This window comes from Schistocerca nitens, chromosome 10 (genome assembly GCF_023898315.1).
Source record: "Schistocerca nitens isolate TAMUIC-IGC-003100 chromosome 10, iqSchNite1.1, whole genome shotgun sequence".
NCBI classification, from domain to species: Eukaryota; Metazoa; Arthropoda; class Insecta; order Orthoptera; family Acrididae; genus Schistocerca; species Schistocerca nitens.
This window is the reverse complement of record NC_064623.1, coordinates 63,035,730-63,062,634: the sequence shown is the minus strand read 5'-3', so window position 1 is coordinate 63,062,634 and position 26,905 is coordinate 63,035,730. Positions and strand designations below refer to the sequence as shown.

The window sequence follows — 26,905 nt, the reverse complement described above, 5'->3', positions numbered from 1 at the left end:
CAACGAACACATGGACCCAAGTTGTCAACTAGACATTGAGAAAGTAATAGTGAAGGACTGTGAATACATGGAATGGACTGTTTCGTCTGGTCCAGCCGAACCGATCACTGACAGGAAACGGTTATGTTCGGCTACTTGGATACCATTTACAGCCATTCATTGACTTCATGCTCCCAAACAACGATGGAATTCTTATCGATGACAATGCGGCATATAACCGCGCCTCAGTTGTCGGCAATCGCTTTGAAGAATATTCTGGACAATTCGAGCGAACAATTTGGCCACCGCGCGGCCGCTACGGTCGCAGGTTCGAATCCTGCCTTGGGCATGGATGTGTGTGATGTCCTTAGGTTAGTTAGGTTTAAGCAGTTCTAAGTTCTAGGGGACTGATGACCTTAGAAGTTAAGTCCCATAGTGCTCAGAGCCATTTGAACCATTTTGAGCCAATTTGGCCACACATATCGCCCGAAGTGGGACATAATTGGGAGATCAGTATGATGAACGCTACAGAACGTGAAAGTCATAGGTGCCGGCGCCTGCAAATACACTCCTGGAAATGGAAAAAAGAACACATTGACACCGGTGTGTCAGACCCACCATACTTGCTCCGGACACTGCGAGAGGGCTGTACAAGCAATGATCACACGTACGGCACAGCGGACACACCAGGAACCGCGGTGTTGGCCGTCGAATGGCGCTAGCTGCGCAGCATTTGTGCACCGCCGCCGTCAGTGTCAGCCAGTTTGCCGTGGCATACGGAGCTCCATCGCAGTCTTTAACACTGGTAGCATGCCGCGACAGCGTGGACGTGAACCGTATGTGCAGTTGACGGACTTTGAGCGAGGGCGTATAGTGCGCATGCGGGAGGCCGGGTGGACGTACCGCCGAATTGATCAAAACGTGGGGCGTGAGGTCTCCACAGTACATCGATCTTGTCGCCAGTGGTCGGCGGAAGGTGCACGTGCCCGTCGACCTGGGACCGGACCGCAGCGACGCACGGATGCACGCCAAGACCGTAGGATCCTACGCAGTGCCGTAGGGGACCGCACCGCCACTTCCCAGCAAATTATGGACACTGTTGCTCCTGGGGTATCGGCGAGGACCATTCCCAACCGTCTCCATGAAGCTGGGCTACGGTCCCGCACACCGTTAGGCCGTCTTCCGCTCACGCCCCAACATCGTGCAGCCCGCCTCCAGTGGTGTCGCGACAGGCGTGAATGGAGGGACGAATGGAGACGTGTCGTCTTCACTGTACTAGTGCCGACATTGTGCATACTCTGTTGCCTGTGTCTACGTGCCTGTGGTTCTGTCAGTGTGATCATGTGATGTATCTGACCCCAGGAATGTGTCAATAAAGTTTCCCCTTCCTGGGACAATGAATTCACGGTGTTCTTATTTCAATTTCCAGGAGTGTATATGTATGAATGTATGAACAGGGTGATTCCGTGATGATGATACAAACTTTCTACGACGATAGAGAAGGATAAAGGTATTAATTCGAGCCATGGGTTCCTGTACTGGAAACGACTGAGTCAAAAATTATAAACGATAACTATTCTGATACTTCTGATGATTGAATACATACATTTGTACTGTTGTTGCTGAGATTGTGGGGTAAGCAACTTTCAGAGGCACAGAATGTGTGTGAATTCCTAAGGGACCAAACTGCTGAGATTATCGGTCCCTAGTCTTACACCGAGCGAGGTGGCGCAGTGGTTAGACACTGGACTCGCATTCGGGAGGACCACGGTTCAATCCCGCGTCCGGCCATCCTGATTTAGGTTTTCCGTGATTTCCCTAAATCACTCCAGGCAAATGCTGGGATGGTTCCCCTGAAAGGGCACGGCCGACTTCCTTCCCCATCCTTCCCTAATCCGATGAGACCGATGACCACGCTGTCTGGTCTCCTTCCCCAAAACCACCAACCAACCAACCTAGTCTTACACATTACTTAAACTAACTTATGCTAAGAACAACACACACACCCATGCCCGAGGGAGGACTCGAACCTCCGGCGGGAGGGGCCGCGCAGTCCGTGACATGGCGCCTCAAACCGCGTGGCCACTCCGCGCGGCTAACAGAATCAACCAAAATAAGAAAAAAATGTCTTGTATACATGGGCTCTACAATACTTACCTTGAGAACTATAAGCACTTGTTCAATAGCGGAGATGTATTTCAAGTACAGAAGATCAACAAGTGCTCATAGCTCGGAGGTACACAAATGGCTCTGAGCACTATGGGACTCAACTTCTGAGGTCATTAGTCCCCTAGAACTTAGAACTAGTTAAACCTAACTAACCTAAGGACATCACAAACATCCATGCCCGAGGCAGGATTCGAACCTGCGACCGTAGCGGTCTTGCGGTTCCAGACTGCAGCGCCTTTAACCGCACGGCCACTTCGGCCGGCGGAGGTACACATTTTAGAATCATGTTTACTAGGCATTTCTTCTTTTTTTGGTCCATTCTACCACCTGCCTACCTACAATCTGCAACAACAGTACCAGTGCATGTATTTTACTGTCATAGGTGTCAGAACGGTTTTCGCTTATAACTTTCGACCAGCTCGTTAACGACAGAGGGATCCTTACGTCAAACTGCAGTTCACCGCTTGTGCCCTCCACATGCAACTTCACGTAGGGAACAACTTATGTTTTTAGCACGGTTGACGATGTTCTTTTTGTTTATTTGTTAGCAACATGATCCATTACAGCATTTATAATACCCCATGTGTATATTGTACGTGTGAGTGTGGAATGTAGTGCAATGTTTCCGTTGTACGACGATGGTGGTGGTGATCGTGGTAATGATGATGCTGATGATGATGATGACGATTATGAGAGAAGGAAGAGGGTGAAAACCAGTGGCGTCACACGACCTACTCCACACGAATAGCACAGAGGAGACACCGAGCTCAGCGTCCACACCCCTCACCTCATGGGACATTGTAGAGATGTTTGGAATTTAATCCAGGATATTGGCGCAAGGTCTGGCGATCACGAATTTTACGCCACTTACCGGCCAAATACTGGGAATTAATCTTTTTTTTCCCCTTGGTCTTTGCAGTGTGGCGTGGCAGGAACCTCAGTAGCAATGAAAATCACTAAGCGAAACGCTACAACTATGCAGAGGAGAGAGCAAATGGGTGGAAAGAGTGCATTGAAGGTCTCTATGAGGGGGAAGATTTGTCTGATGTGATAGAAAAAGAAATAGCAATCGATGAAGAAGAAATAGGCGATTCAATATTAGAATCAGAATTTAAGAGAACTTTGGAGAACTTAAGATCAAATAAGGCAGAAGGGATAGGCAACATTGCACCAGAATCTCAAAACTCATTGGAGAAAGTGGCAAAAAAATGGTTCAAATGGCTCTAAGCACTATGGGACTTAACATCTGAGGTCATCAGTCCCCTAGACGTAGACCTACTTAAACCTAACTTAAGGACATCACACACATCCATGCCCGAGGCAGGATTCGAACATGCGAGCGCAGCAGAATCGCGGTTCCGAACTGAAGCGCCTAGAACCTCTCGAGAAAATGGCAAAAAAGCACTATTCACGTTGGTGTTTAGAATGTATTGGTCTGGCAACATACCACCTTCCTTTCGGGAAAATATCATCCACACAATTCCGACTAGTGCGAGAATTATCGCACAATCAGCTTAACAGCTCATACATCCAAATTGCTGACAAGAACAATATACAGAAGAATGAAAACAGAAAACTGAGGAAGAATTAGACGACGATCAGTTTAGCTTTAGGAAAGGTAAATGCAGCAGAGAGGCAAGTCTGATGTTGCAGATGATAACGGAAGCAAGACTAAAGAAAAATCAAGACACATGCATAGGATTTGTCGACCTGGAAAAAGCATTTGACAATACAAGATGGTGCAAGATGTTCGAACTTCTGAAAAAATAGGGGTAAGCTGCAGGCAGAGACGGGTAACATACGATGTATGCAAGAGCCAAGAGGGAATAATAAGAACGAAGTCCTCGTATCAAGAAGGGTGTAAGACAGGGCTGTAGTCTTTCGCCCCTGCGTTCAATCTGTACATCGAACAATCAACGATAGAAATAAAAGAAAGGTTCAGGAGTGGCATTAATATCCAAGGTGAAGGGATATCGATGACACGACTCGCTGATGACATTGCTACCCTGAGTGAAAGTGAAGAAGAATTACATGATCTCGTGAATGCAATGAACATTCTAATGAGTTTAGAATACGGAATGAGAGTGAATCGAAGAAAGACGAAAGTAATGGGAAGAAGCAGAAATGAGAACATCACGATTGATGGTCACGAAGTGGATGAAGTTAAGGAATTCTACTACCTACGCAGCAAAATAACCAATGACCGACGGAGCAGGGAGGATATCAAAAGCACAACAGCAATGGAAAGAAGATCTTCTTCGCCAAGACCAGTCTACAAGTATCAAACATAGGCCTTAATTTGAGGAAGAAATTTCTGGGAATGTACGTTATCTTACTGCCTAAAGGGGCGTGGTTGCTACCTATGTCACTTCCTCTGTACGCGTTTATATCTTGCGTAAGATTCTTCATTTTATCAGAAATTAGTGTATAACCAATCACAGACTTTAATCTTCGTGTACCCCATGTAAATTTGTGTGTTTCTTCTTATAAAAAGTGTTAGAAATTTTAAAATGATCAAAACAGGAAAACTGGCATTGTTCCTGTCCATTATTATTAAGAGTCTTTCCTCCAAATAGTTCTGCTGTTAATGGTATAGGTAAGTTTCCAACTGTTCTCAGGTTGTATTCAAGTAAATAAAATAATATTTCGGTTATCATATTGACAGTAGCATTTAGTCCTCTCCTCCACGCATTTTCAAATAGTTGGGAGTTATTATCACGGGAGGATAACTCGAAGAAAGACGAAAGTAATGAGAAGTAGCAGAAATGATAATAGCGAGAAACTTACGTGGTCGTGCGGTAGCGTTCTCGCTTCCCACGCCCGGGTTCCCGGGTTCGATTCCCGGCGGGGTCAGGGATTTTCTCTGCCTCGTGATGGCTGGGATTTGTGTGATGTCCTTAGGTTCGTTAGGTTTAATTAGTTCTAAGTTCTAGGGGACTGATGACCATAGATGTTAAGTCCCATAGTGCTCAGAGCCATTTGAACCATTTGAGAAACTTAACATCAGAATTGATTGTCCGAAGTGGATTGTGTTAAGGAATTCTACTACCTAGGCGGCAAAATAACCATTGACGGATGGAGCAAGGAGGGCATCAAAAGCGGACTAACAGTGGAAAAAAGTGACATTCCTGGTCAAGAAAAGTTTGCTAATATCAAACGTAGACCTTAATTTCAGGAAGAAATTTCTGAGAATGTACGTTTGAAGCTCAGCACCGTATGGTAGTGAAATATGGACTGTGGGTAAACTGGAAAAGAAGAGAATCGGAACACCTGAGATGTGCTGCTACTGACGAATATTGAAAATTAGGTGGACTGATAAGGTAAGGAATGAGGAGGTTCTTTGCAGAATCGGCGAGGTAAGGAATATATGGAAAACACTGGCAAAAAGGGACAGGATGATAGGACATCTGTTAAGACATCAAGGAATGACTTCCATGGCTGTAGAGGGCAAAAACTGTATAGGAAGACCGAGATTGGAATACATGGAGCAACTGATTGAGGACATAGATTGCAAGTGCTACTCTGTGATGAAGAGGAAAGGAATTCGTGGCGAGCTGCATTAAAACAGTCAGGAGACTGATGATTAAAAAGAAGAAGAAGAAGAGCAAATAAAAGCTACAACTATGCAAGTCAGACGGCAACACTTCACTCTTTCAGCACAGCACACAGTTACACGTGCTGCTTCTCTAGGCTGTCAGGTTTTGCCTCGCCCCCTGTACTGAATAACTTAAAAGTAGATATCCTTGGTGCAGTGAACCAGCTTAAAACACTTAAAAAGGCAAGGCTTTCGGTCCAGATTGTATACCACATAGGTTCCTTTCAGAGTATGCTGATATAATACCTCCATATTTAGCAATCATATCTAAGCACTCACTTGTAGAAAGTTCCGTACCCAGAGACTGGAAAGTTGCACAAGCCACACCAGTTCCCGAGAATAAGAAATAGGAGTAATGCGCTAAATTACAGACCCATATCTCTAACGTCGATTTGCAGTACGATGCTGCAACATATGCCGTGCTCGGACATTATGAATCACTCGAAGAAAACGATTTATTGACAAACAGCCAATTCAGAAAATAATCATTCTTGTGAAACTCAACTAGCCCTTTATTTTCACGAAATAATGAAAGCTGCTAAAGGTCATTCAAACTGATTCCATATCTTTAGATTTCCGGAAGGCTTTTGACACCGTTCCTCCCAAGCGACTTCTAATCCCTGGAGTGTCGTGTCGTGTCGGTTGTGTGACTGGATTCGTGATTTCCTGTCAGAAAGGTCATAGATCGTTATAACTCACGGTAACTCATCGAGTAAAACAGAAGTAATCCCTCGCGTTCTCCAAGGAACCGTTACAGGCTTTTTGGTGTTCCTGGTCAACATAAACTATTGAGGAGTCAATCCGAACAGTTCGCTTGGACCGTTTGCAAATGATGCTGTCATTTACCGCCCATTAATGTCATCAGATGAGCGAAACGAATTGCAAAATGATTTAGAAAAGATATCTGCATGGTGTAAAAAGTGGCAATTGGCTTTAAATCATGAAAAGTGTGAAGCCAACCACCTGAGCACTAAAAAGAATCCCATAAATTTCAGTTATACAAAAAATTACAAGATCTAAAGGCTGTAAATTCAACTAAATGCTTAATTACAATTACAAATAACTTAAATTGGAACAGTCACGTAGATAAAGCTGTGGAGAAAGCAAACCAAAGACTGCGATTTACTGGCAGAACATTTATAGAACATAACATGTTTACCAAAGAGACTGCTAACGCTACGCTTGTCCGCCCTCTTCTGCAGTATAGCTGTGCGTTGGGGATCCTCATCAGATGGGACTGACGGAAAACATCGAAAAAGTTCAAAGAAGGGCAGTTCCTTCTCTACAGGGTGATTCAAAAAGAATACCACAACTTTAAAAATGTGTATTTAATGAAAGAAACATAATATAACCTTCTGTTATACATCATTACAAAGAGTATTTAAAAAGGTTTTTTTTTCACTAAAAAACAAGTTCAGAGATGTTCAATATGGCCCCCTCCAGACACCCGAGCAATATCAACCCGATACTCCAACTCGTTCCACACTCTCTGTAGCACATCAGGCATAACAGTTTGGATAGCTGCTGTTATTTCTCGTTTCAAATCATCAATGGTGGCTGGGAGAGGTGGCCGAAACACCATATCCTTAACATACCCCCATAAGAAAAAATCGCAGGGCTTCTTGGAGGCCAGTGGTGAGGTGCTCTGTCACGGGCTGCCTGGCGGCCGATCCATCGCCTCGGGTAGTTGACGTTCAGGTAGTTACGGACAGATAAGTGCCAATGTGGTGGCGCTCCATCCTGCTGAAATATGAATTGTTGTGCTTCTTGTTCGAGCTGAGGGAACAGCCAATTCTCTAACATCTCCAGATACTGTAGTCCAGTTACAGTAGCACCTTCGAAGAAAAAGGGACCAAAAACTTTATTGGCTGAAATGGCACAGAAAACGTTCACCTTAGGCGAATCACGTTCATACTGAGTTGTTTCCCGCGGATTCTCAGTGCCCCATATACAGACATTGTGACGGTTGGCTTTCCCGTTAGTGTGGAATGTTGCTTCATCACTAAACACAATCTTTGAAACGAAAGATTCATCTGTTTCCATTTGAGCAAGGATAAAATCACAGAAATCGATTCTTTTAATCTTATCAGCTGCAGACAGTGCTTGAACCAATTTCAGACGATAAGGTTTCATAACTAACCTTTTTCGTAGGACTCTCCATACAGTTGATTGTGGAATTTGCAGCCCTCTGCTAGCTCTGCGAGTCGATTTTCCTGGGCTGCGAACAAATACTTGCTGGATGCGTGCTACATTTTCATCACTCGTTCTCGGCCGTCCAGAACTTTTCCCTTTGCACAAACACCCATTCTCTGTAAACTGTTTATACCAACGTTTAATACACCACCTATCAGGAGGTTTAACACCATACTTCGTTCGAAATGCACGCTGAACAACTGTCGTCGATTCACTTCTGCCATACTCAATAACACAAAAGGCTTTCTGTTGAGCGGTCGCCATCTTAGCATCAACTGACGCTGACGCCTAGTCAACAGCGCCTCAAGCGAACAAATGTACAACTAAATGAAACTTTATAGCTCCCTTAATTCGCCGACAGATAGTGCTTAGCTCTGCCTTTTGTCGTTGCAGAGTTTTAAATTCCTAAAGTTGTGGTATTCTTTTTGAATCACCCTATATTATCGCGAAATAAGGGAGGAAGTACCACGGATATGATACAGAGGCGTTTTTCGTTGTGGCAGGACCTTCTCATGAAATTTCAGTCACCAAATTTCTCCTCACAGTGTGAAAATATTTTGCTGGCCTACCTACTTAGGGAGGACTAACCATTATGATAAAATAATAGAAACCAGTGTTCGCGCGGAAACATTTAAGTGTTCGCTTTTCCCGCAGACTTGTACAGCCGAAGTCTCCGCAATACATGAGTCGTTCGCAAAAACGTGTCGCATTGAAGAGAGAACATATAGTGAAGGACTAACACCGTCACCACGCTTCATGGTTGCAGCGTAATTTCTTTTCGTGATAATTAAAACATTACCCCTCTTATGTGTCACCTTCTGTGCGCCTCGTTTATTATTCATGTAACTCTATGTATTTTACATTCGGGCATTTATTTTTTTGGGACTTCTCACTTTAATTTGAATTACAGTCGACTCTTGCTAATCTGAATCCCGATAAATTGAACTAGTTGTCAAGCTTCTCGAAAAAAAAAGAAATAATCCATAAAGAAATAATCCATAAATACCAAAAGTCTTATTTGTTTTGTACAGCCAATAAGTCGGAGCGATTTTCACGACGGATGCTCTGTAATTCGAAATTAGTGGCTGTGTGGCACACGACAATTGTAACTGTTTCCTGATAATTATTTCACCATTCAACTCTTTGCGAGATTCCTTCGTTTCCTCATTAATGCAAACTTACTACAGTAAATAATTCAGTCGCAAGTATGACTTCAAAAAAGTGCAGCTACATTGTTTCTCTAGAAATTAATCATGTTATTAATGGCGTTGAATGTGGAGTAAAAAAGAAAGAAGATTTAGCGAAAACTTTCAGGTCTCCGTCAACCACACTGTCGACAACCCTGAAGCAGGAAGATGTGTTGTTGTGGTCTTCAGTCCGAGGACTTGTTTCATGCAGCCCTCCATTTTACTTTGTCCTGTGCAAGCCTCTTCATCTCCAAATAACTGCTGCAACCTACTGAATATGTTAATTGTGTTCATCTGTTGGTCTAGATCTAAGATACTACTAAATTGGTGATCCCTTAATGTCTCAGAAAGTGTCGTAACAACTGATCCCTTCTTTTGGTCAAGTTGTGCCACAAATTTCTTGTCTCCCCAATTCTATACTGTACCTCCTCATTAGCTACAGCATTCTTCTGTAGCACCACACTTCGAAAGCTTCTATTCTCTTTTCGTCTACGCTGTTTATCGTACTGCTTTAAGTTTCCGCTTTAGTTCGACTACATTCCATTATGCTTGTTTTGCGCTTGTTGATGTTCATCTTATATCCTTCTTTAAAGACAATTTCCATTCCGTTCAACTGTTCGTCCAAGCTCTTCGTTGTCTCTGACAGAATTATGTCATCGGAAACCTCAAACTTTTTTTATATTTTTTCTCCTGAACCTCAATTACTACTTCAAATTTTTCTTTGCTTTCCTGTACTGCTTGTTCAATGTACAGACTGCGTAACAATGGGAACATATTGCTGAAATATAACTAGGACGGAGAAAGCGCACACGGCGAGATAACTTCCCGTGTGTGTTGAGGAATGCTCTGAAATGGCTTTCTTACTCAATGCAGAGAACAAGACGTACCTGTCGAAGGTCATGTGCTTAAAAAAGGGCTAAACCATTCGCTGTTAGTGTGAGCATTGAATACTCCGCAGCTACAGCAGTGGCTCACTAACAAGGGAGAATCCCCATCGCACCCCCCTCAGATTTAGTTATAAGTTGGCACAGGGATAGGCCATGAAAAACTGAACACAGATCAATCGAGAAAACAGGAAGAAGTTGTATGGAACTATGAAAAAAATAAGCAAAATATACAAACTGAGTAGTCCGTGTGCAAGATATGTCACATTAAGGTACTTGTTCACTGAGGAGCACCGTGGTCCCGTGGTTACCGTGAGCAGCTACGGAACGGAAGGTCCCTGGTTCAACCCTCCCTCGAGTGAAAAGTTTTAATTTTTTATTTTCAGACAATTATCAAAGTTCATGCACTCAGACATGATCAGCTTTGCTCTCCAAAATTCCAGGACATGTTCAGATTTGCTTGGACACATGCAGGATTTGACGGTCTACACACGGAAAAACTTGAAAACGTTAAAAACGTTTGTTTTGACAGAGCACAGGGAAAACTGTGCGACTGTGAAACTGTTGCATTCATTTGTTGCCGTTTATGCGACAAACTCAATGTTTCCATCACTTTTTTGGGAGTGATTATCACATCCACAAGAAAACCTAAATCGGGCAAGGTAGAAGAATCTTTTTACCCATTCGCCAAGTGTGCAAGTTAGGTGGGTCGACAACATATTCCTGTAATGTGACGCACATGCCGTCACCAGTGTCGTATAGAATATTTCAGGCGTGTTTTCCTGTGGAGGAATCGGTTGACCTATGGATTTGCGATCAAATGTTTTCGGTTCCTATTGGAGAGGCACGTCCTTTCGTCTACTAATCGCACGGTTTTGTGGTGCGGTCGCAAAACACAGACACTAAACTTATTACAGTGAACAGAGACGTCAATGAATGAACGGTCAGATCGTAACTTTGCGAAAATAAAGTAAGTAAAATTTTTGCTGGAGGGATGACTCGAACCAAGGACCTCTCGTTTCGCAGTTGCTCACTCTAACCACGGGACCACGGCGCTCTTCGTGTTATATAGTCCTAGATGTTGGATATGTTACACTTGGACTACTCAGTTTGTATATTTTGTTTATTTTTTCATAGTTCCACACAACTTCTTCCTGTTTTCTCGATTGATCTGTGTTCAGTTTTTCACGGCCTATCCACTGTGTCAATTTATAACTAAATCTGAGGGGGGTGCGATGGGGAGATTGCCTTGTAAGTGTAAAAAAAAGAGAGAGAGAGAGAGAGAGATATATATATATATATATATATATAGAGAGAGAGAGAGAGAGAGAGAGGGAGAGAGAGAGAAATATTTTTTCGAAGATTTCTGGAGAAAGTGCGAGCACTGATGACATTATGTTTAGCACGAAAACATAAACGAAACTCCAGTTCTCTTATGTATTTGTAGGTCCTGTTCGTCTCAAATATTAAATTAATAAAAAATAATTAATTACGTAAAACATTATTTTTCTTTTAATTTGTGTTGAGCTGTTATTTTCTGCTCGCTTTTGTAAATAAATACGAATCTCATTAAATCACAGCCCCATTTTATAACTCGTGTTAGTATTTCGACTTCTCCTGATTCTACCTTCACCAGTCAGACTTCAGTTAAATCGAAATCTTAATCATTCTTTCTGTTAGGTCCCCTGAACTTGAAATTGTCTAGAGTCGACAGGAAAACTTTAAAGATTCTATTGTAGATGTCGGCCGCTGTAAGTAGCTCATACCATGTCAGCGACGCACCCGCAGAACCATTGGTACGAAGATTTCTTTGCCGAAAATACGCAAAAAGTTATTTTGCAAATTATAAAAAAAAAATTCTTTCGAGAAGAACTTTTAGCAGATCCTTTCCGAATTGGTGGTTCTTTTTTTACTTTTTTTCAAATTAGATTATTATCGGAAGTTGAATAATAACTTTTTATTTACACGGACTGATTGAGGAGGTCAGTCCGATGTCCGTTTTTTCTCCCTTTTACTTTGTTATTGTTACAAGCAAGCACTATTGATGGCACAGGTAATACACCCACTTTATCAGAACGCAAAGTTGTTTCAAGATTACGATTTTTAATACGCGGTATAATATTTCATCTACCTCAAGCATTTTATATTCATTCATAATTATCGCGATCGAAGCAGCGGTTATCGCTATCTGCAACGTCCCCCTCAAAAACGAATATGTGGCGCAAATTGGCAATTTTCGCTGCAATTATGGGAAAAATTATTATTGCCAATGTCATTAGATTTCATTGGCACAAATGAGGCCAGCTATTACGTAAACTTTTTTTACTGTTTCTCTACCTTACGGCTAATTTTAATCAATAAAAGGACATGAAAATAGGGGCATCTCTGTTTAAATTTTGTGGGTAAGGTGCAAAGGCGGATGCAGATGGGAAGGAAATTCGAGGAAAACGGAGGACGGGAAGGCGGAAAACGAGAAAGTAGATGAGCTGTTGAGAAACATACGGGGGTTTCGAAAAGTGAGTGGAAATGTCGCAGGTACAGAGGGACAGCTTTTCTTTCTTCGGTATGACTTTCACCCCCTGAAACAGACTGTACACTGCAATGAAACTTCTCGATATTATAATCATTCGAGCTTCGATTTTTATATTTTCACATTGCGAGCCCCAAGCGGCAAAGCGTTGCTAGTAATACACTACTGGCCATTAAAATTGCTACACCACGAAGATGACGTGCTACAGACGAGAAATTTAACCGACAGGAAGAAGATGCTGTGATATGCAAATGATTAACTTTTCAGAGCATTCACACAAGGTTTGCGCCGGTGGCGACACCTACAATGTGCTGACATGAGGAAAGTTTCCAACCGATTTCTCATACACAAACAGCAGTTGACCGACGTTGCCTGGTGAAACGTTGTTGTGATGCCTCGTGTAAGGAGGAGAAATGCGTACCATCACGTTTCCGACTTTGATAAAGGTCGGATTGTAGCCTATCGCCATTGCGGTTTATCGTATCGCGACACTGCTGCTCGCGTTGGTCGAGATCCAATGAATGTTAGCAGAATATAGAATCGGTGGGCTCAGGAGGGTAATACGGAACGCCGTGCCGGATCCCAATGGCCTCGTATCACTAGCAGTCGAGATGACAGGCATCTTATCCGCATGGCTGTAACGGATCGTGCAGCCACGTCTCGATCCCTGAGTCAACAGATGGGGACGTTTGCAAGACAACAACCATCTGCACGAACAGTTCGACGACGTTTGCAGCAGCATGGATTATCAGCTCGGAGACCGTTTAAAATGGCTCTGATCACTATGGGACTTAACATCTGTGGTCATCAGTCCCCTAGAACTTAGAACTACTTAAACCTAACTAACCTAAGGACATCACACACATCCATGCCCGAGGCAGGATTCGAACCTGCGACCGTAGCGGTCACGCGGTTCCAGACTGAAGCGCCTAGAACCACACGGCCACACCGGCCGGCTCTCTCTCGGAGACCGTGGCTGCAGTTATCCTTGACGCTGCATCACAGACAGGAGCGCCTGCGATGGTGTACTCAACGACACATTTCACTTCCCTGTTTCCCCACACGCCCGATCTTCTGACCCATGATGGGCGTGGTTAATTGCCACAGCCTCATTCGTTGCTTTGAAAGTGTTCTCTGTGACTTTTGTGTTTCTCTCAATAATGCCAGTAAAGTATGCTGTCTTCTTGAATGAAAGGGTGTGTACTTTGGAGTTTACTTCCGTACTGGTTCTTTTCAGAACAGTCCTTAACTTCTTCATGTAGAGTTCCCTAACTTCAGTATTTCTGCAAAAAGGAGAACGCGGAAGAGAACAAAATGGAGGTCCAGTGGTGACGCCTCTGATTCTAAGCGTAGCCGTAAGATTATTTCGAACACCGGAAGAGGCTGGAAATTTTGCAAAAAATTACAGTTAGCCCATAAAAAGTCAGTCAGGCAGCTTTCGCATCAGACAGGTGTTAAACGTACATCTTGTCATTCTGCACTCAAGTCTTTGCACCTCAAACCTTACCGCATTTCATATGTTCAGTCATAACTTCCAGCTGATAAAAGAGTGTTAAGTGTTAAGTGTGGTGCTCAGAACAGGTTGTAAATGACGAGCTTGAACAGACACTGTATTTTATGGGTGACGAAGGTCCGTGACATCTTTCTGGTCATATGAGTAGCTGACAAATTTCCACACAGATTCACCGAAAATTGTGTATCGAATTCCTCTTTTTAAAAAAGTGATGGAGGTGGTGCGCAGTTTCTAGCAATATTATGGACACCACGTTTTTTAGATTCATTGTCAACACAGCATCATATTCAAAACGAAAAGCGTGCGAAAATAACCTAGATCAACTGAATGAAAACATATGCCGTAGTACTGAAATAACAGATGTTGGTGTTCTGTCTAAAGTTTGTTTGAATGTGATTTTAGGAGCACAAAAATGCATCTACATACAGGGCCACTATTTTCAACATACGTTGCAATGTTTAAAAATATTTTCTGATTTTAAATGGGATGATGTTCTATAACTGAATGGTCTTATTATTGACTAAGGCTGCTTTTATCTTGGCCATACTGTATCTTTCTGGTTTTGAACGCAAACACGCAGATACCTGGATTGTAAGTCAATTTTCAGTGAATGACATAATGTTTTCAAATTGCGAAAAATTGGACCAAATTCACAATTCTTCTCCACCGCCGAGACCATAAACCGAAAATAGGTTTTGATGGAACAGAACTTGTTATGTTTTGGCGAAAAGTATCCATTCTCGTCGGGAAACAAGTCAAAAATACCGAACATAATCGCCTAAATTTGCAGATGTGAAAGGAGATTTTTGTCTAATGTGGCTATGGAAAAAATCGCAAGGCACGGAAAAGACTCGATATGGAATGCGTTGGTTGATACGAAAGCAACTTTAACAATTATCGTTTGAAATAAGTTGTTCAAATCGTCTCCTTATTTCTTGGTTTAGTGACAAAGAAAACCCTGAACAAGTAAATTTTATATCGTTGCCAATGCATAAATGTTATTCATCCTTCATCTTTATAAAAATAAGCTTTATTTTTTTTTAAACTTTGCTGGGGGTTTGGTTGATGTCGCATACATTTAAGTGGTAATGGTCCTACAAATGTAGAAACCGTACAATCACTCAAATGAAGAACAAGAAAAATAACTTAAAAATTACAAACTAACTAATTTTGAAACAACTGCAACAGCGTTTGTTTTAACACTCAAATAGCTTCAGTTAGATATACAATATACTAGTGAGTAGTAATTCAGCTTCTTTACTTTCATATGATATAATTCATAGGAGCTAAGTTTGTGATGTACCGTTTTACAAGTCTTCACTACGAAATGAAATGATAATTAAATAGACACCCTAGCTGCAAGCAGGCGTTGATACACTTCATTGGGGACATGTCGAAAATGTGTGCCCCGACCGGGACTCGAACCCGGGATCTCCTGCTTACATAGCAGACGCTCTATCCATCTGAGCCACCGCGGGCACAGAGGATAGTGCGTCTGCAGGGACTTATCCCTTGCACGCTCCCCGTGAGATCCACATTCCCAACATGTCCACAACACTACATTCGTAGTGCGCCTAATAGATGTTTGCCCATCATACTCATTACTCGTGGCAGATTAATCTACCAAGTCCCGTACGAGTTCGGGCATAGCGTGTGGGTTCGCACAAGAACAAAGGCCGGGAACCCATATTTTTTTTAACTATATATATGACGGTAGTATCTGTTCCCGAAAGAACAGTTACCGTGGATGACCGGGCAAGGGATAAGTCCCTGCAGATGCACTATCCTCTGTGCCCGCGGTGGCTCAGATGGATAGAGCGTCTGCCATGTAAGCAGGAGATCCCGGGTTCGAGTCCCGGTCGGGGCACACATTTTCAACATGTCCCCAATGAAGTGTATCAACGCCTGCTTGCAGCTAGGGTGTCTATTTAATTATCATTTCATTTCGAGCAAAGCTGCATGGTCATCGACGGTAACTGTTCTTTCGGGAACAGATACTACCGTCATATATAGTTCTTCACTACGACCATTAACTAAACTGACGAGTCAATACATCGAAAGAAATAAAAAATGTTGGCTTACCTGCAGTTCGGTACGACTTACACGAAGAATAAGCTAACTTTATCATTTAAAATCAATGCCCATCAGCAGTATTTCACGGGTGATCCTGTACTGGATATTTATAGCGATAACTCGATCTCCGAGCGCTACGAAGTCCGTTAGAGATTGCTCTTTCGGTGTGCATACATAACACAGCGTAATTCTGTTACTCATTAATTTCGCAGTCGCTTACTCTGAAATTATTCATACTCTCGATACATAAAATTCTGTAGTCTTCTTTGCACCTTAATTTAATAGCATATATCCTGAATAACCTTTCACTTCAAAAATACCTAGTCTCGGTAACGCAACAATCGCGAAATATTCCTGCGCCAACGATGCTTACTATACCATACTGGATTTCGTGTTACTCTGCAGAATCGCTGTAAAGGGTCATATCGCAGTCTAGTAAACACAGTCACGACACTCTGGTGTGAAAGTTGTTGCCGTTTGACAGTTGGAGCGGAACTACCGTTCCAAGAGGAGAAAAAACAGATACTCGCATGTGTCGTAAGGATAATGTTCGTTTTTAATTATTTTCTGTTCAATTAATGGAATAGTGTCTATATTTTTGCGTTCTATGCGTTATTAAGTTACCAAGATACATAAATTTTCGTGAAATACATGTAGAAACAGCCGAATCACACTGATTCAGTCACATAAGCTACAATTCATGAAGAAATACTTTCTAATATGTCTAAATTTGCAGCTTATTCCGCTGAAAGCAAGAGAATAGAAATACATTCCAAGCATGGGAAGCAAATATTTCTGTTGTTGTCTGTTGTTATTATCATAGGCTCTTTCATCGTCGTTTCAGCCTCTCTTACACTTCACTCGACTTTCTGGTACACGAATATTTTTGTAAATGTAATTACTTTTGCTTAAAAAGCGATTCTTGCCGTTTGTTTCTCACAGTTAGCAACATTTGTGGAATTTGTGTCTCCGGTGTTGGGTAGCATTTTTGACGATTTATTATCACGTCTGTGTGATTTTTTCCTTAAGATACAGTTGTGGTGGCTTATTTGATACGTTGAATAATGTACGTGTTACATACATATAGGTTTCCTACATTCCATATTAACTGATTTCGCTGAAGTGTAGAGAACAAAATTCTGCTTTGTTGGATTAATATACGACATACTTCTGTAAAAAGTAAGGCCTTCTGGTGTTCACTAGCGATTTTTCTTATTAAAGGAAAACTATGTTATTCACTAAACGTTTGTACGCTACAACAGAATCGTACATAAACTGTCCTGTAAAGCATCGTTTCGTATCTCCCAGCGTCTCTTAGGAAACTAAATAATCACAAGTGTGATGTAATTTTTTAGTTATTGTCGATTTTTACAGAACTTCAAACACAGCCTATTGTAAAAATTATGTTACAAATCAATATGTTAGTATTCGAACACATCCGATATTGTATTCAGAAGTGCCGCTTGCTGACCGCTTGGGGCGCTGCCGTCGCTGGGATGACAAAACCGGGACGGAACGTTGCGACCGTTATGTTGGATTGTGGTTATATCGTATTCTATGATCTCTTTCCTGTTTAACTTCAACATTATTCGGTGATCACTTCGTGACGTAACTCGACAAAATTATATACACGATAGTCACATCCCATATGGCAATGAAGATCAGTTACAGAGAACGAAATTCATTTACGTTCATTCTTATAAGCTTACGAAGACAGGAAACGGAATTAATGAAAATACCCCTTTCAGATGCCAGATCACTTAGTTATAAGTAAATCCTATCAGCAGCTAAAAATAAAATATTTAAGTTATATCTCCTTGGCGAAGATGGTTAGTTACGCTACCTACCTAATAACGATACGAATAACAAATCGTACTTCGTGAAAATAATAATGTATTTAAAGATGGGAAAGGTAAGGACAGGATTGACATTCTAAAAATGCACTTGAAGCGAAATGGCACTGCAAATGGTCAGCATCTAAAATGAAAGGTAACCATTGAGTATTAATCTGTCATCACACAAAAATATCAAAAGCTTCATAATAGCTACTGCAACGCTGGAGCTGCAAGCTACATCTGCATAAGATCAACACACCTATCTGTCTGTCACGAGGAAAATTATCCAAACTATACTATTTTGCAGTGTGTTAGGACTATGGAACAAATAAAAATGCTTCAAGGGAAGTTTTACGAGACCATCAGTTTCCATTAAGTCTCGTAACCTTGTTAGCTACTAAGGATGTTTCCACAATGAGATTTTCACTCTGCAGCGGAGTGTGCGCTGATATGAAACTTCCCGGCAGATTAAAACTGTGTGCCGGACCGAGACTCAAACTCGGGACCTTTGCCTTACGCGGGCAAGTGCTCTACCAACTGAGCTACCTAAGCACGACTCACGCCCCGTCCTCACAGCTTAACTTCTGCCAGTACCTCGTCTCCTACTTTCCAAACTTTACAGAAGCTCTCCTGCGAAACATGCAGAATTAGCACTCCTGAAAGAAAGGATATTGCGGAGACATGGCTTAGCCACAGCCTGGGGGATGTTTCCGAGATTTTCACTCTGCAGCGGAGTGTGCGCTGATATGAAACTTCCTGGCAGATTAAAACTGTGTGGTAGAGCACTTGCCCGCAAAAGGCAAAGGTCCCGAGTTCGAGTCTCGGTCCGGCACAGTTTTAATCTGCCAGCAAGTTACTAAGGATGTTGTTGTTGTGGTCTTTAGTAGTGCTTCATTTCTAAAATTGTGCCGGAGCGCACCTCTTGAGCCTCTCCCCTCCACCCCCCCCCCCCCCCCACACACATAAAAATCACAAGTTTGTATTTTTTTAAAACTTGTGATAAAACAATGAGATACGATTTTTACAAAATACCGTTCCGAAATTCTGGTTTTTAAAACATTAAAACATAAATTCTTATAATCAAAACAAAACCACAAGATTTAATACGAGAGGAGATCCGAAAGCACACACAATAATTTTGTTAAAAAACAAAAAAGTTCACAAATGGACTTCGTCATTTTTTAGCTACTTTTCTACATAGCCACAAATGTTCTCGACACATTTCTCCCACCATGGTACCACTTTCAATATGTCCTGTTCGTAGAAGTCTGTTTGGTTGGATGGTGGTGGTGGTGGTTAGTGTTTAACGTCCCGTCGACAACGAGGCCATTAGAGACGGAGCGCAAGTTCGGATTAGGAAAGGATTGGGAAGGAAATCGGCCGTGCCCTTTCAAAGGAACCATCCCGGCATTTGCCTGAAACGATTTAGGGAAATCACGGAAAACCTAAATCAGGATGGCCGGAGACGGGATTGAACCGTCGTCCTCCCGAATGCGAGTCCAGTGTGCTAACCACTGCGCCACCTCGCTCGGTGTTTGGTTGGAGTACAGACATCTGAGGACAGCTGATTTCACTTCCGCGTCTGTCGCAAAGCATTAGCCAGCCAGGAATTTCTTCATGGGGCCAAACACAAGGAAATCCGATGGTGCAAAGTACAGACTATATGGTGTGTGCTGGAGCAACTCCCACCCAAATTCAGCGATTTTCTCACATTGTCATGAAGAACGTCAGCACATGTTGTGGCGTTCGTCACGAAGGGGACAACGCAACTTAACCAAAATTTTAATGTAGGCTACACCATTCACAGAGGACCCATGTTCAGCAGCGTCCACCAATAACACATTATGCATATCCCACAACACAGTCACAAGCACTTTTCTAACAAACTGAGTCACTTTGAATTTTTTGTTCTACTGGGGAACCATTATGTTTCCACTCCGTAGAGGTCTGCTTGGTTTCGGGCGTGTAGTGGTTCGCCCACGACTCATCACCAGTGACGATTGCTTTCAGAAAGTCCACATTTTGTATCTTCTCTACTTTGCCTATCGTCATTTATTTTGCTGCCTAAAGAACAAAGCATATCTGCTTCTATTAATAGTACTATAGCCTGGCTATAGAAGAAATAAAAACTTTGAGGTTCGCCGATGACATTGTAATTCTGTCAGAGACAGCAAAGGACTTGGAAGAGCAGTTGAATGGAATGGATAGTGTCTTGAAAGGAGGCTATAAGATGAACATCAACAAAAGCAAAACGAAGATAATGGAATGTAGTCGAATTAAATCGGGTGATGCTGAGGGAATTAGATTAGGAAATGACACACTTAAAGTAGTAGAGGAGTTTCGCTATTTGGGGAGCAAAATAACTGATGATGGTCGAAGTAGAGAGGATATAAAATGTAGACTGGCAATGGCACGGAAAGCGTTTCTGAAGAAGAGAAATTGTTAACATCGAGTATTGATTTAAGTGTCAGGAAGTCATTTCTGAAAGTATTTGTATGGAGTGTAGCCATGTATGGAAGTGAAACGTGGACGATAAATAGCTTAGACAAGAAGAGAATAGAAGCTTTCGAAATGTGGTGCTACAGAAGAATGTTGAAGATTAGATGGGTTGATCACATAACTAATGAGGAGGTATTGAATAGAATTGGGGAGAAGAGGAGCTTGTGGCACAACTTGACTAGAAGAAGGGATCGGTTGGTAGGACATGTTCTGAGACATCGAGGGATCACCAATTTAGTATTGGAGGGCAGCGTGGAGGGTAAAAATCGTAGAGGGAGCCCAAGAGATGAATACACTAAGCAGATTCAGAAGGATGTAGGTTGCAGTAGGTACTGGGAGATGAAGAAGCTTGCACAGGGTAGAGTAGCATGGAGAGCTGCATCAAACCAGTCTCAGGACTGAAGACCACAACAACAACAAACAACAGCCTGGCTACATTACATTGTCCTTTCCTTCTCTTAACTTTATCGATCTTCATATTGTAACCTCTTTTCAAAATACTGTCTGTTCCCTCAAAGTCCTTCACCATAAAATACCAATATCGTTGGCAAACCTCAAAGCTTTCCCCGAATTCAATTCTCTTTCCAAATTTCTCCATGCTTCCCTTCACCGCACTGACAGTATGCGGGCCGTTCAGATATTCACAACTTCTAGGAGTTGCAGAGGGGAGTGACTACATAATATTTTGAAGAGAAACCCATGTCCAGAAACGCCATTCAATGGCGCTACCTAGAGCCACAGTTTTGTTTGTAAAGTGACACAAACCAACACTTTCAACCAAACAATGCAAAAATGAAATTGCAAATATCTGCTGAAACACTAGAGAAAATGCGCCTGACGACTCTTAGGAGAGACACCATATATAAATATATTTACTTTTTTCGCTGCAAATTTCTTCGAATTTCGCGCATTATTTTATTTAAGTGCAAATACCACAATGACTATGGCCATTAATGAAACGATGGACACATCATCACGAAGTCGACATACAAAGCTATAGGTAAGACAAAAATGTTTTTTTTTACCAAATAATTTCTTTAAAATCTTTTGGGAAAGATTTCAGGGCGTGAGCCTCGATTCTATCATCGCCGACTGGCTGAAAGGGGGCCAACACTGTCGGCCTCTCCTTCTGAACAAATGAATGAATTCGCCCAGCTCCTTCGATGAAAACTGATCACTGCACACTGACCACTGTATCAAAAAAAATGGTTCAAATGCCTCTGAGCACTATGGGACTTAACATCTATGGTCATCAGTCCCCTATAACTTAGAACTACTTAAACCTAACTAACCTAAGGACAGCACACAACACCCAGCCATCACGAGGCAGAGAAAATCCTGATCCCGCCGGGAATCGAACCCGGGAACCCGGGCGTGGGAAGCGAGAACGCTACCGCACGACCGCGAGATGTGCATTCTATTGTTGTCTTCTTTCGTCACGAGGCGTTATTTCAACTGCCACCACAAGGAAAGTAGTTTTTCATGAGCGTCTCTCTCGATGTAGCGCTGAGTTACTGAAAGCAAAGAATGCTCAAAAAGTGAGTCAGGCCTCTTATTCTCACTGTTATGAAAGGATGACATACTATCTGGTCATCTGAAGATATTGCAGAGGCTGCGACCTTGCTTTGCCTAACTTATACAGGGTTCTACATCTACATCTACATTTATACTCCGCAAGCCACCCAACGGTGTGTGGCGGAGGGCACTTTACGTGCCACTGTCATTACCTCCCTTTCCTGTTCCAGTCGCGTATGGTTCGCGGGAAGAACGACTGTCTGAAAGCCTCCGTGCGCGCTCTAATCTCTCTAATTTTACATTCGTGATCTCCTCGGGAGGTATAAGTAGGGGGAAGCAATATATTCGATACCTCATCCAGAAACGCACCCTCTCGAAACCTGGCGAGCAAGCTACACCACGATGCAGAGCGCCTCTCTTGCAGAGTCTGCCACTTGAGTTTATTAAACATCCCCGAACGCTATCACGGTTACCAAATAACCCTGTGACGAAACGCGCCGCTCTTCTTTGGATCTTCTCTACCTCCTCCGTCAACCCGATCTGGTACGGATCCCACACTGATGAGCAATACTCAAGTATAGGTCGAACGAGTGTTTTGTAAGCCACCTCCTTTGTTGATGGACTACATTTTCTAAGCACTCTCCCAATGAATCTCAACCTGGTACCCGCCTTATCAACAATTAATTTTATATGATCATTCCACTTCAAATCGTTCCGCACCGCATACTCCCAGATATTTTACAGAAGTAACTGCTACCAGTGTTTGTTCCGCTATCATATAATCATACAATAAAGGATCCTTCTTTCTGTGTATTCGCAATACATTACATTTGTCTCTGTTAAGGGACAGTTGCCACTCCCTGCACCAAGTGCCTATCCGCTGCAGATCTTCCTGCATTTCGCTACAATTTTCTAAAGCTGCAACTTCTCTGTATACTACAGCATCATCCGCGAAAAGCCGCACGGAACTTCCGACGCTATCTACTAGGTCATTCATATATATTGTGAAAAGCGATGGTCCCATAACACTCCCCTGTGGCACGCCAGAGGTTACTTTAACGTCTGTAGACGTCTCTCCATCGATAACAACATGCTGTGTTCTGTTTGCTAAAAACTCTTCAATCCAGCCACACAGCTGGTCTGATATTCCGTAGGCTCTTACTTTGTTTATCAGGCGACAGTGCGGAACTGTATCGAAAGCCTTCCGGAAGTCAAGAAAAATAGCATCTACCTGGGAGCCAGTATCTAATTTTTTCTGGGTCTCATGAACAAATAAAGCGAGTTGGGTCTCACACGATCGCTGTTTCCGGAATCCATGTTGATTCCTACATAGTAGACTCTGGGTTTCCAAAAACGACATGATACTCGAGCAAAAAACATGTTCTAAAATTCTACAACAGATCGACGTCGGAGATATAGGTCTATAGTTTTGCGCATCTGCTCGACGACCCTTCTTGAAGACTGGGACTACCTGTGCTCTTTTCCAATCATTTGGAACCCTCCGTTCCTCTAGAGACTTGCGGTACACGGCTGTTAGAAGGGGGGCAAGTTCTTTCGCGTACTCTGTGTAGAATCGAATTGGTATCCCGTCAGGTCCAGTGGACTTTCCTCTGTTCTTTAAGAGATGTACTGAAACATCCTCTTCCTAAAGAAGACACTATCAAAAGAAGACTCAGGCAGTTTAGCATTCCACCAAGTTTTACTGATTTAAGCCTTCGAAAACTAAAATTTATTAGCAAAATTTGAAAATGACGTAGTTCTTAGCTTTGATGAAATAGGATCCCATGCAGCTGTGGTGGTGTTTATGCGGGTACCACCAAAAGAACTGTTTCTAAACGTTTGGAAGAGCACAAGGGAAATTGTAGAAGAGGAGAAACGGAACGAGCGGCTGTTGCGGAGCATGCTTTCCAGCCAGGGAACCACAATATTCGTTTCGAGGAGACGCAAGTACCACCGGCCACAAGCGGATATTACGAAAGGCTCTACAGGGAGGCAATCGAAATCGCTAAACACCCAAATAATTTCAACCGAAAGGAGGAGGGTGTGAAATTAAACGGCATATGGACGCCGGTGTTAAAGAAGATGTGTACCACCCGTCCACTACTGGGTGATGGCAACGGCGATCGACGGCGACGGACAGCGGCCAATTGCACTGACGTTTTCAAAACACGTGACGTCACGCCGCGGCGTGGGAGCGCGCGGACACGGAATTTAGCGGCAGTCAGTAGCGAGCCAGTGGGTGTGTTGGACCTTCGATTGAGCTACGGACCCCCTTGAAGATGTCTCCCGCAGTCGGAGACGAAACGTTGGGAATCGACACAGAATTCATCAACCGACCACGGCATAACAGCCCGGATAAGTATAATGGACATCACGTTTCGTGTTTCATTAGAAACTAAATGTTTGATACAGAAGAATCCACAGTGTCAGCAGCAGATTCTCTACACTGCGTCACTACTAAGAGCTCGAAAAATTTATCGTATTTTTGTTTCTGTCCATATGTTACGACGATGTCGCCTCCTTTGTATGTTGCACACTGTCCATATTTATTTGTCATTGAGCGACGTGTTTTGCCGATTTTTAGGAATGGTTCTGCAGAAACCTGCCATGTGATACTGACGAAAATAGTTTTACTGCGTTTGGCCTTCATCGATACGGAAAACTGTCACACAGAAACGACCGCATTGTTGTTCTTGAGTCAGCAGCATAGTGTACAGGCATGCAGTTCGCTACTCATTACTGTTTTCTCCGCTAAATTTAATTTAATTTTTCTAACACATTGTCCCCGTGGTTGGAGAATGTTAGACACTGTCGCCTTCGTTAATCACGCAGCGTTATTTCATCTGCTACCTGGTTTATAATGTATTATCGACAACAACACTATCAATTTTTGTCTTACCTACTGTTGCAGGAACCATAGCCTCAGTGGTAACACCGGTTCCCCTCAGACCAGCGAAGTTAAGCGTTGTTGTGCTTGGATAGCTCTTGGATGGGTGACCACCTAGGTCTGCCGAGCGCTGTTGGCAAGTGGGGTGCACCCAGCCCTTGTGGGGCAAATTGACGAGCTACTTGATTAAGGAGTAGCGGCTCCGGTCACGAAACCTCACAACGGCTCACATGCCATTCCATATCCGCATACAGTGACGCCTGTCGACTGAGTATGGCACGGCGATCGGTCGGTACCGTAGGGGCCTTTCAAGGCCTGTTCGGACCGAGTGGACTGTTGCAAGACACTTACAGCATCATATTTGTCCTCCATGCAGCTTTGTCTGTCTGCAGAGGTTTATGGAGGGTGTCCCAGGAGGTGATCGATATTCAGGAATATGAAAGGAACGATCGTTCGGAGCAAAAAAGTTCATGTAACATGGGCTCTAAAATGCCTACCTGAAGAGGTCGGCACTTCTACATCCTCGATACTCTGAACAAAATCTCTTCTACTGCAAGCTCTTTGCTTTCCATATTTTGAGAGGAGGTATTATGGACCAAAACAAGCAAAAACGCATACTTCAAAAGCTGCGAGCAGTTGTTCAGTAGAAGAGTAGAAAAGATGAAGAACTGCTCGTAGCTTTTAAGATATGTACTTTATAATTCATGTTTATTGGACAATTATTTGTTGCTTTGATCCACAGGAAAGCGAAGAAGAATTCTTCCACAGTATCGGAAATGAAGAAGTGCTCAAAGCTCTTAAGGTATGCATTTTAGAGTCCATCTTTACTGGACTGTTTTGCTTTGGATGATCGTTGCTGTGAAAGGAATGTTGACCATTTCTCCCGGGACACTCTGTATAACAGATCTGTGTTGTTCTTAAGGAGCCATCCTTTGGAAAGCCAACAACTGGATTCTCTGGATAATTGTACAATTTTTTGCCTCCGTCATTGGGAATGAAACGTTCATACACCATAACATTATAGACATTATTTCACTATTACAGGGATTATTTTATTAATTACTACTATTTCTGTAACGAGATATATGATAAAGGGGAATGGCCTGAGGACTTCCTTGCAATAGTTATGATACCAATAGAGAAAAAGAGAAACACTAAAAAATGTGAAGTGCATAGGACCATCATTCTAATTTCTCATGCAGCTAAACTGTTGCTGAGAGTGTTGAATAGAAGGCTATATGGCAAGCTGGATAGAGGGATTGCAGAGGAGCAGTTCGGATTTAGAAGAGGAAAAGGAACAAGAGATGTTATTGGCCTGTTAACTATACGGGAAAGATATATGGAAAAAGGTAGAGAAATATTTGCTGTTTTTATAGATTTAGAAAAGGCTTTTGACAGTTCAGTGGAACAAGCTGATTGATATTTTGAAGAGGAAAGGAGTAGATTGGAAAGAGAGACAACTGATACAGAATCTATATTTACACCAGAAAGTAAGGATAACTATTGGAAATGAAATGCCAGAAGGAAGCAGATGTTAAACAAGGTTGCTGCCTTTCCCCACTGTTGTTTAACGTATGCCTTTAAGAGATTATTGCGAAAAGCTTAGATGAGAAAAGAGGAATATGTATTGGTGGAAAGAGAATAGAATGTATAAGATTTGCTGATGACATGGTATTAGTGGCAGAAAGTGAGCGGACAGTAAATAACATGCTGAAAGATCTGAATGAAGCTTGTTTGGAATATAGGATGCAAATAAACACAGCAAAACCAAAGAGTATGGTCATCAGTACAAGACGCAGGCTGTCCAATATTAAAATAGGACAATCTACCATTAGCCAAGTAAGTGAATTAAAATATCTTGGAAGCACAATAACTGGAGACTTGAGATGTCACCAGGAGGTGAAAACTCGAATTGCCATAGCGAAGGAGGCATTCAACAGAAAGAGGAGACTCTTATGTGGCAAATTAGATAAAGGACTAAGACAAAGGCTTGGCAAATGTTTTGTCTGGAGTGTGGCACTATATGAGGCAGAAACATGGACGCTG

The 26,905-nt window shown here is 42.5% G+C and overlaps 1 protein-coding gene and 2 non-coding genes across 3 annotated transcripts in view; 2 read left to right on the top strand and 1 right to left on the bottom strand.

The window, feature by feature from the left end:
* Positions 1–15,454: 15,454 nt before the first annotated feature.
* Trnat-ugu (transfer RNA threonine (anticodon UGU)) lies at positions 15,455–15,529 on the bottom strand. The gene has a single exon. It is a non-coding gene; the product is annotated as a tRNA-Thr (tRNA).
* Positions 15,530–15,842: 313 nt separating this feature from the next.
* Positions 15,843–15,917, top strand: Trnat-ugu (transfer RNA threonine (anticodon UGU)). The gene has a single exon. It is a non-coding gene; the product is annotated as a tRNA-Thr (tRNA).
* A 2,109-nt stretch (positions 15,918–18,026) lies between these two features.
* The window catches only part of LOC126209869 (TRAF3-interacting protein 1-like), a 183,217-nt gene continuing 174,338 nt past the window's right edge, over positions 18,027–26,905 (top strand). The window contains exon 1 of the mRNA XM_049938994.1: positions 18,027–18,035. Coding sequence (XP_049794951.1) covers positions 18,027–18,035 — 9 coding nt within the window. The remainder of the gene's footprint in view (positions 18,036–26,905) is intronic.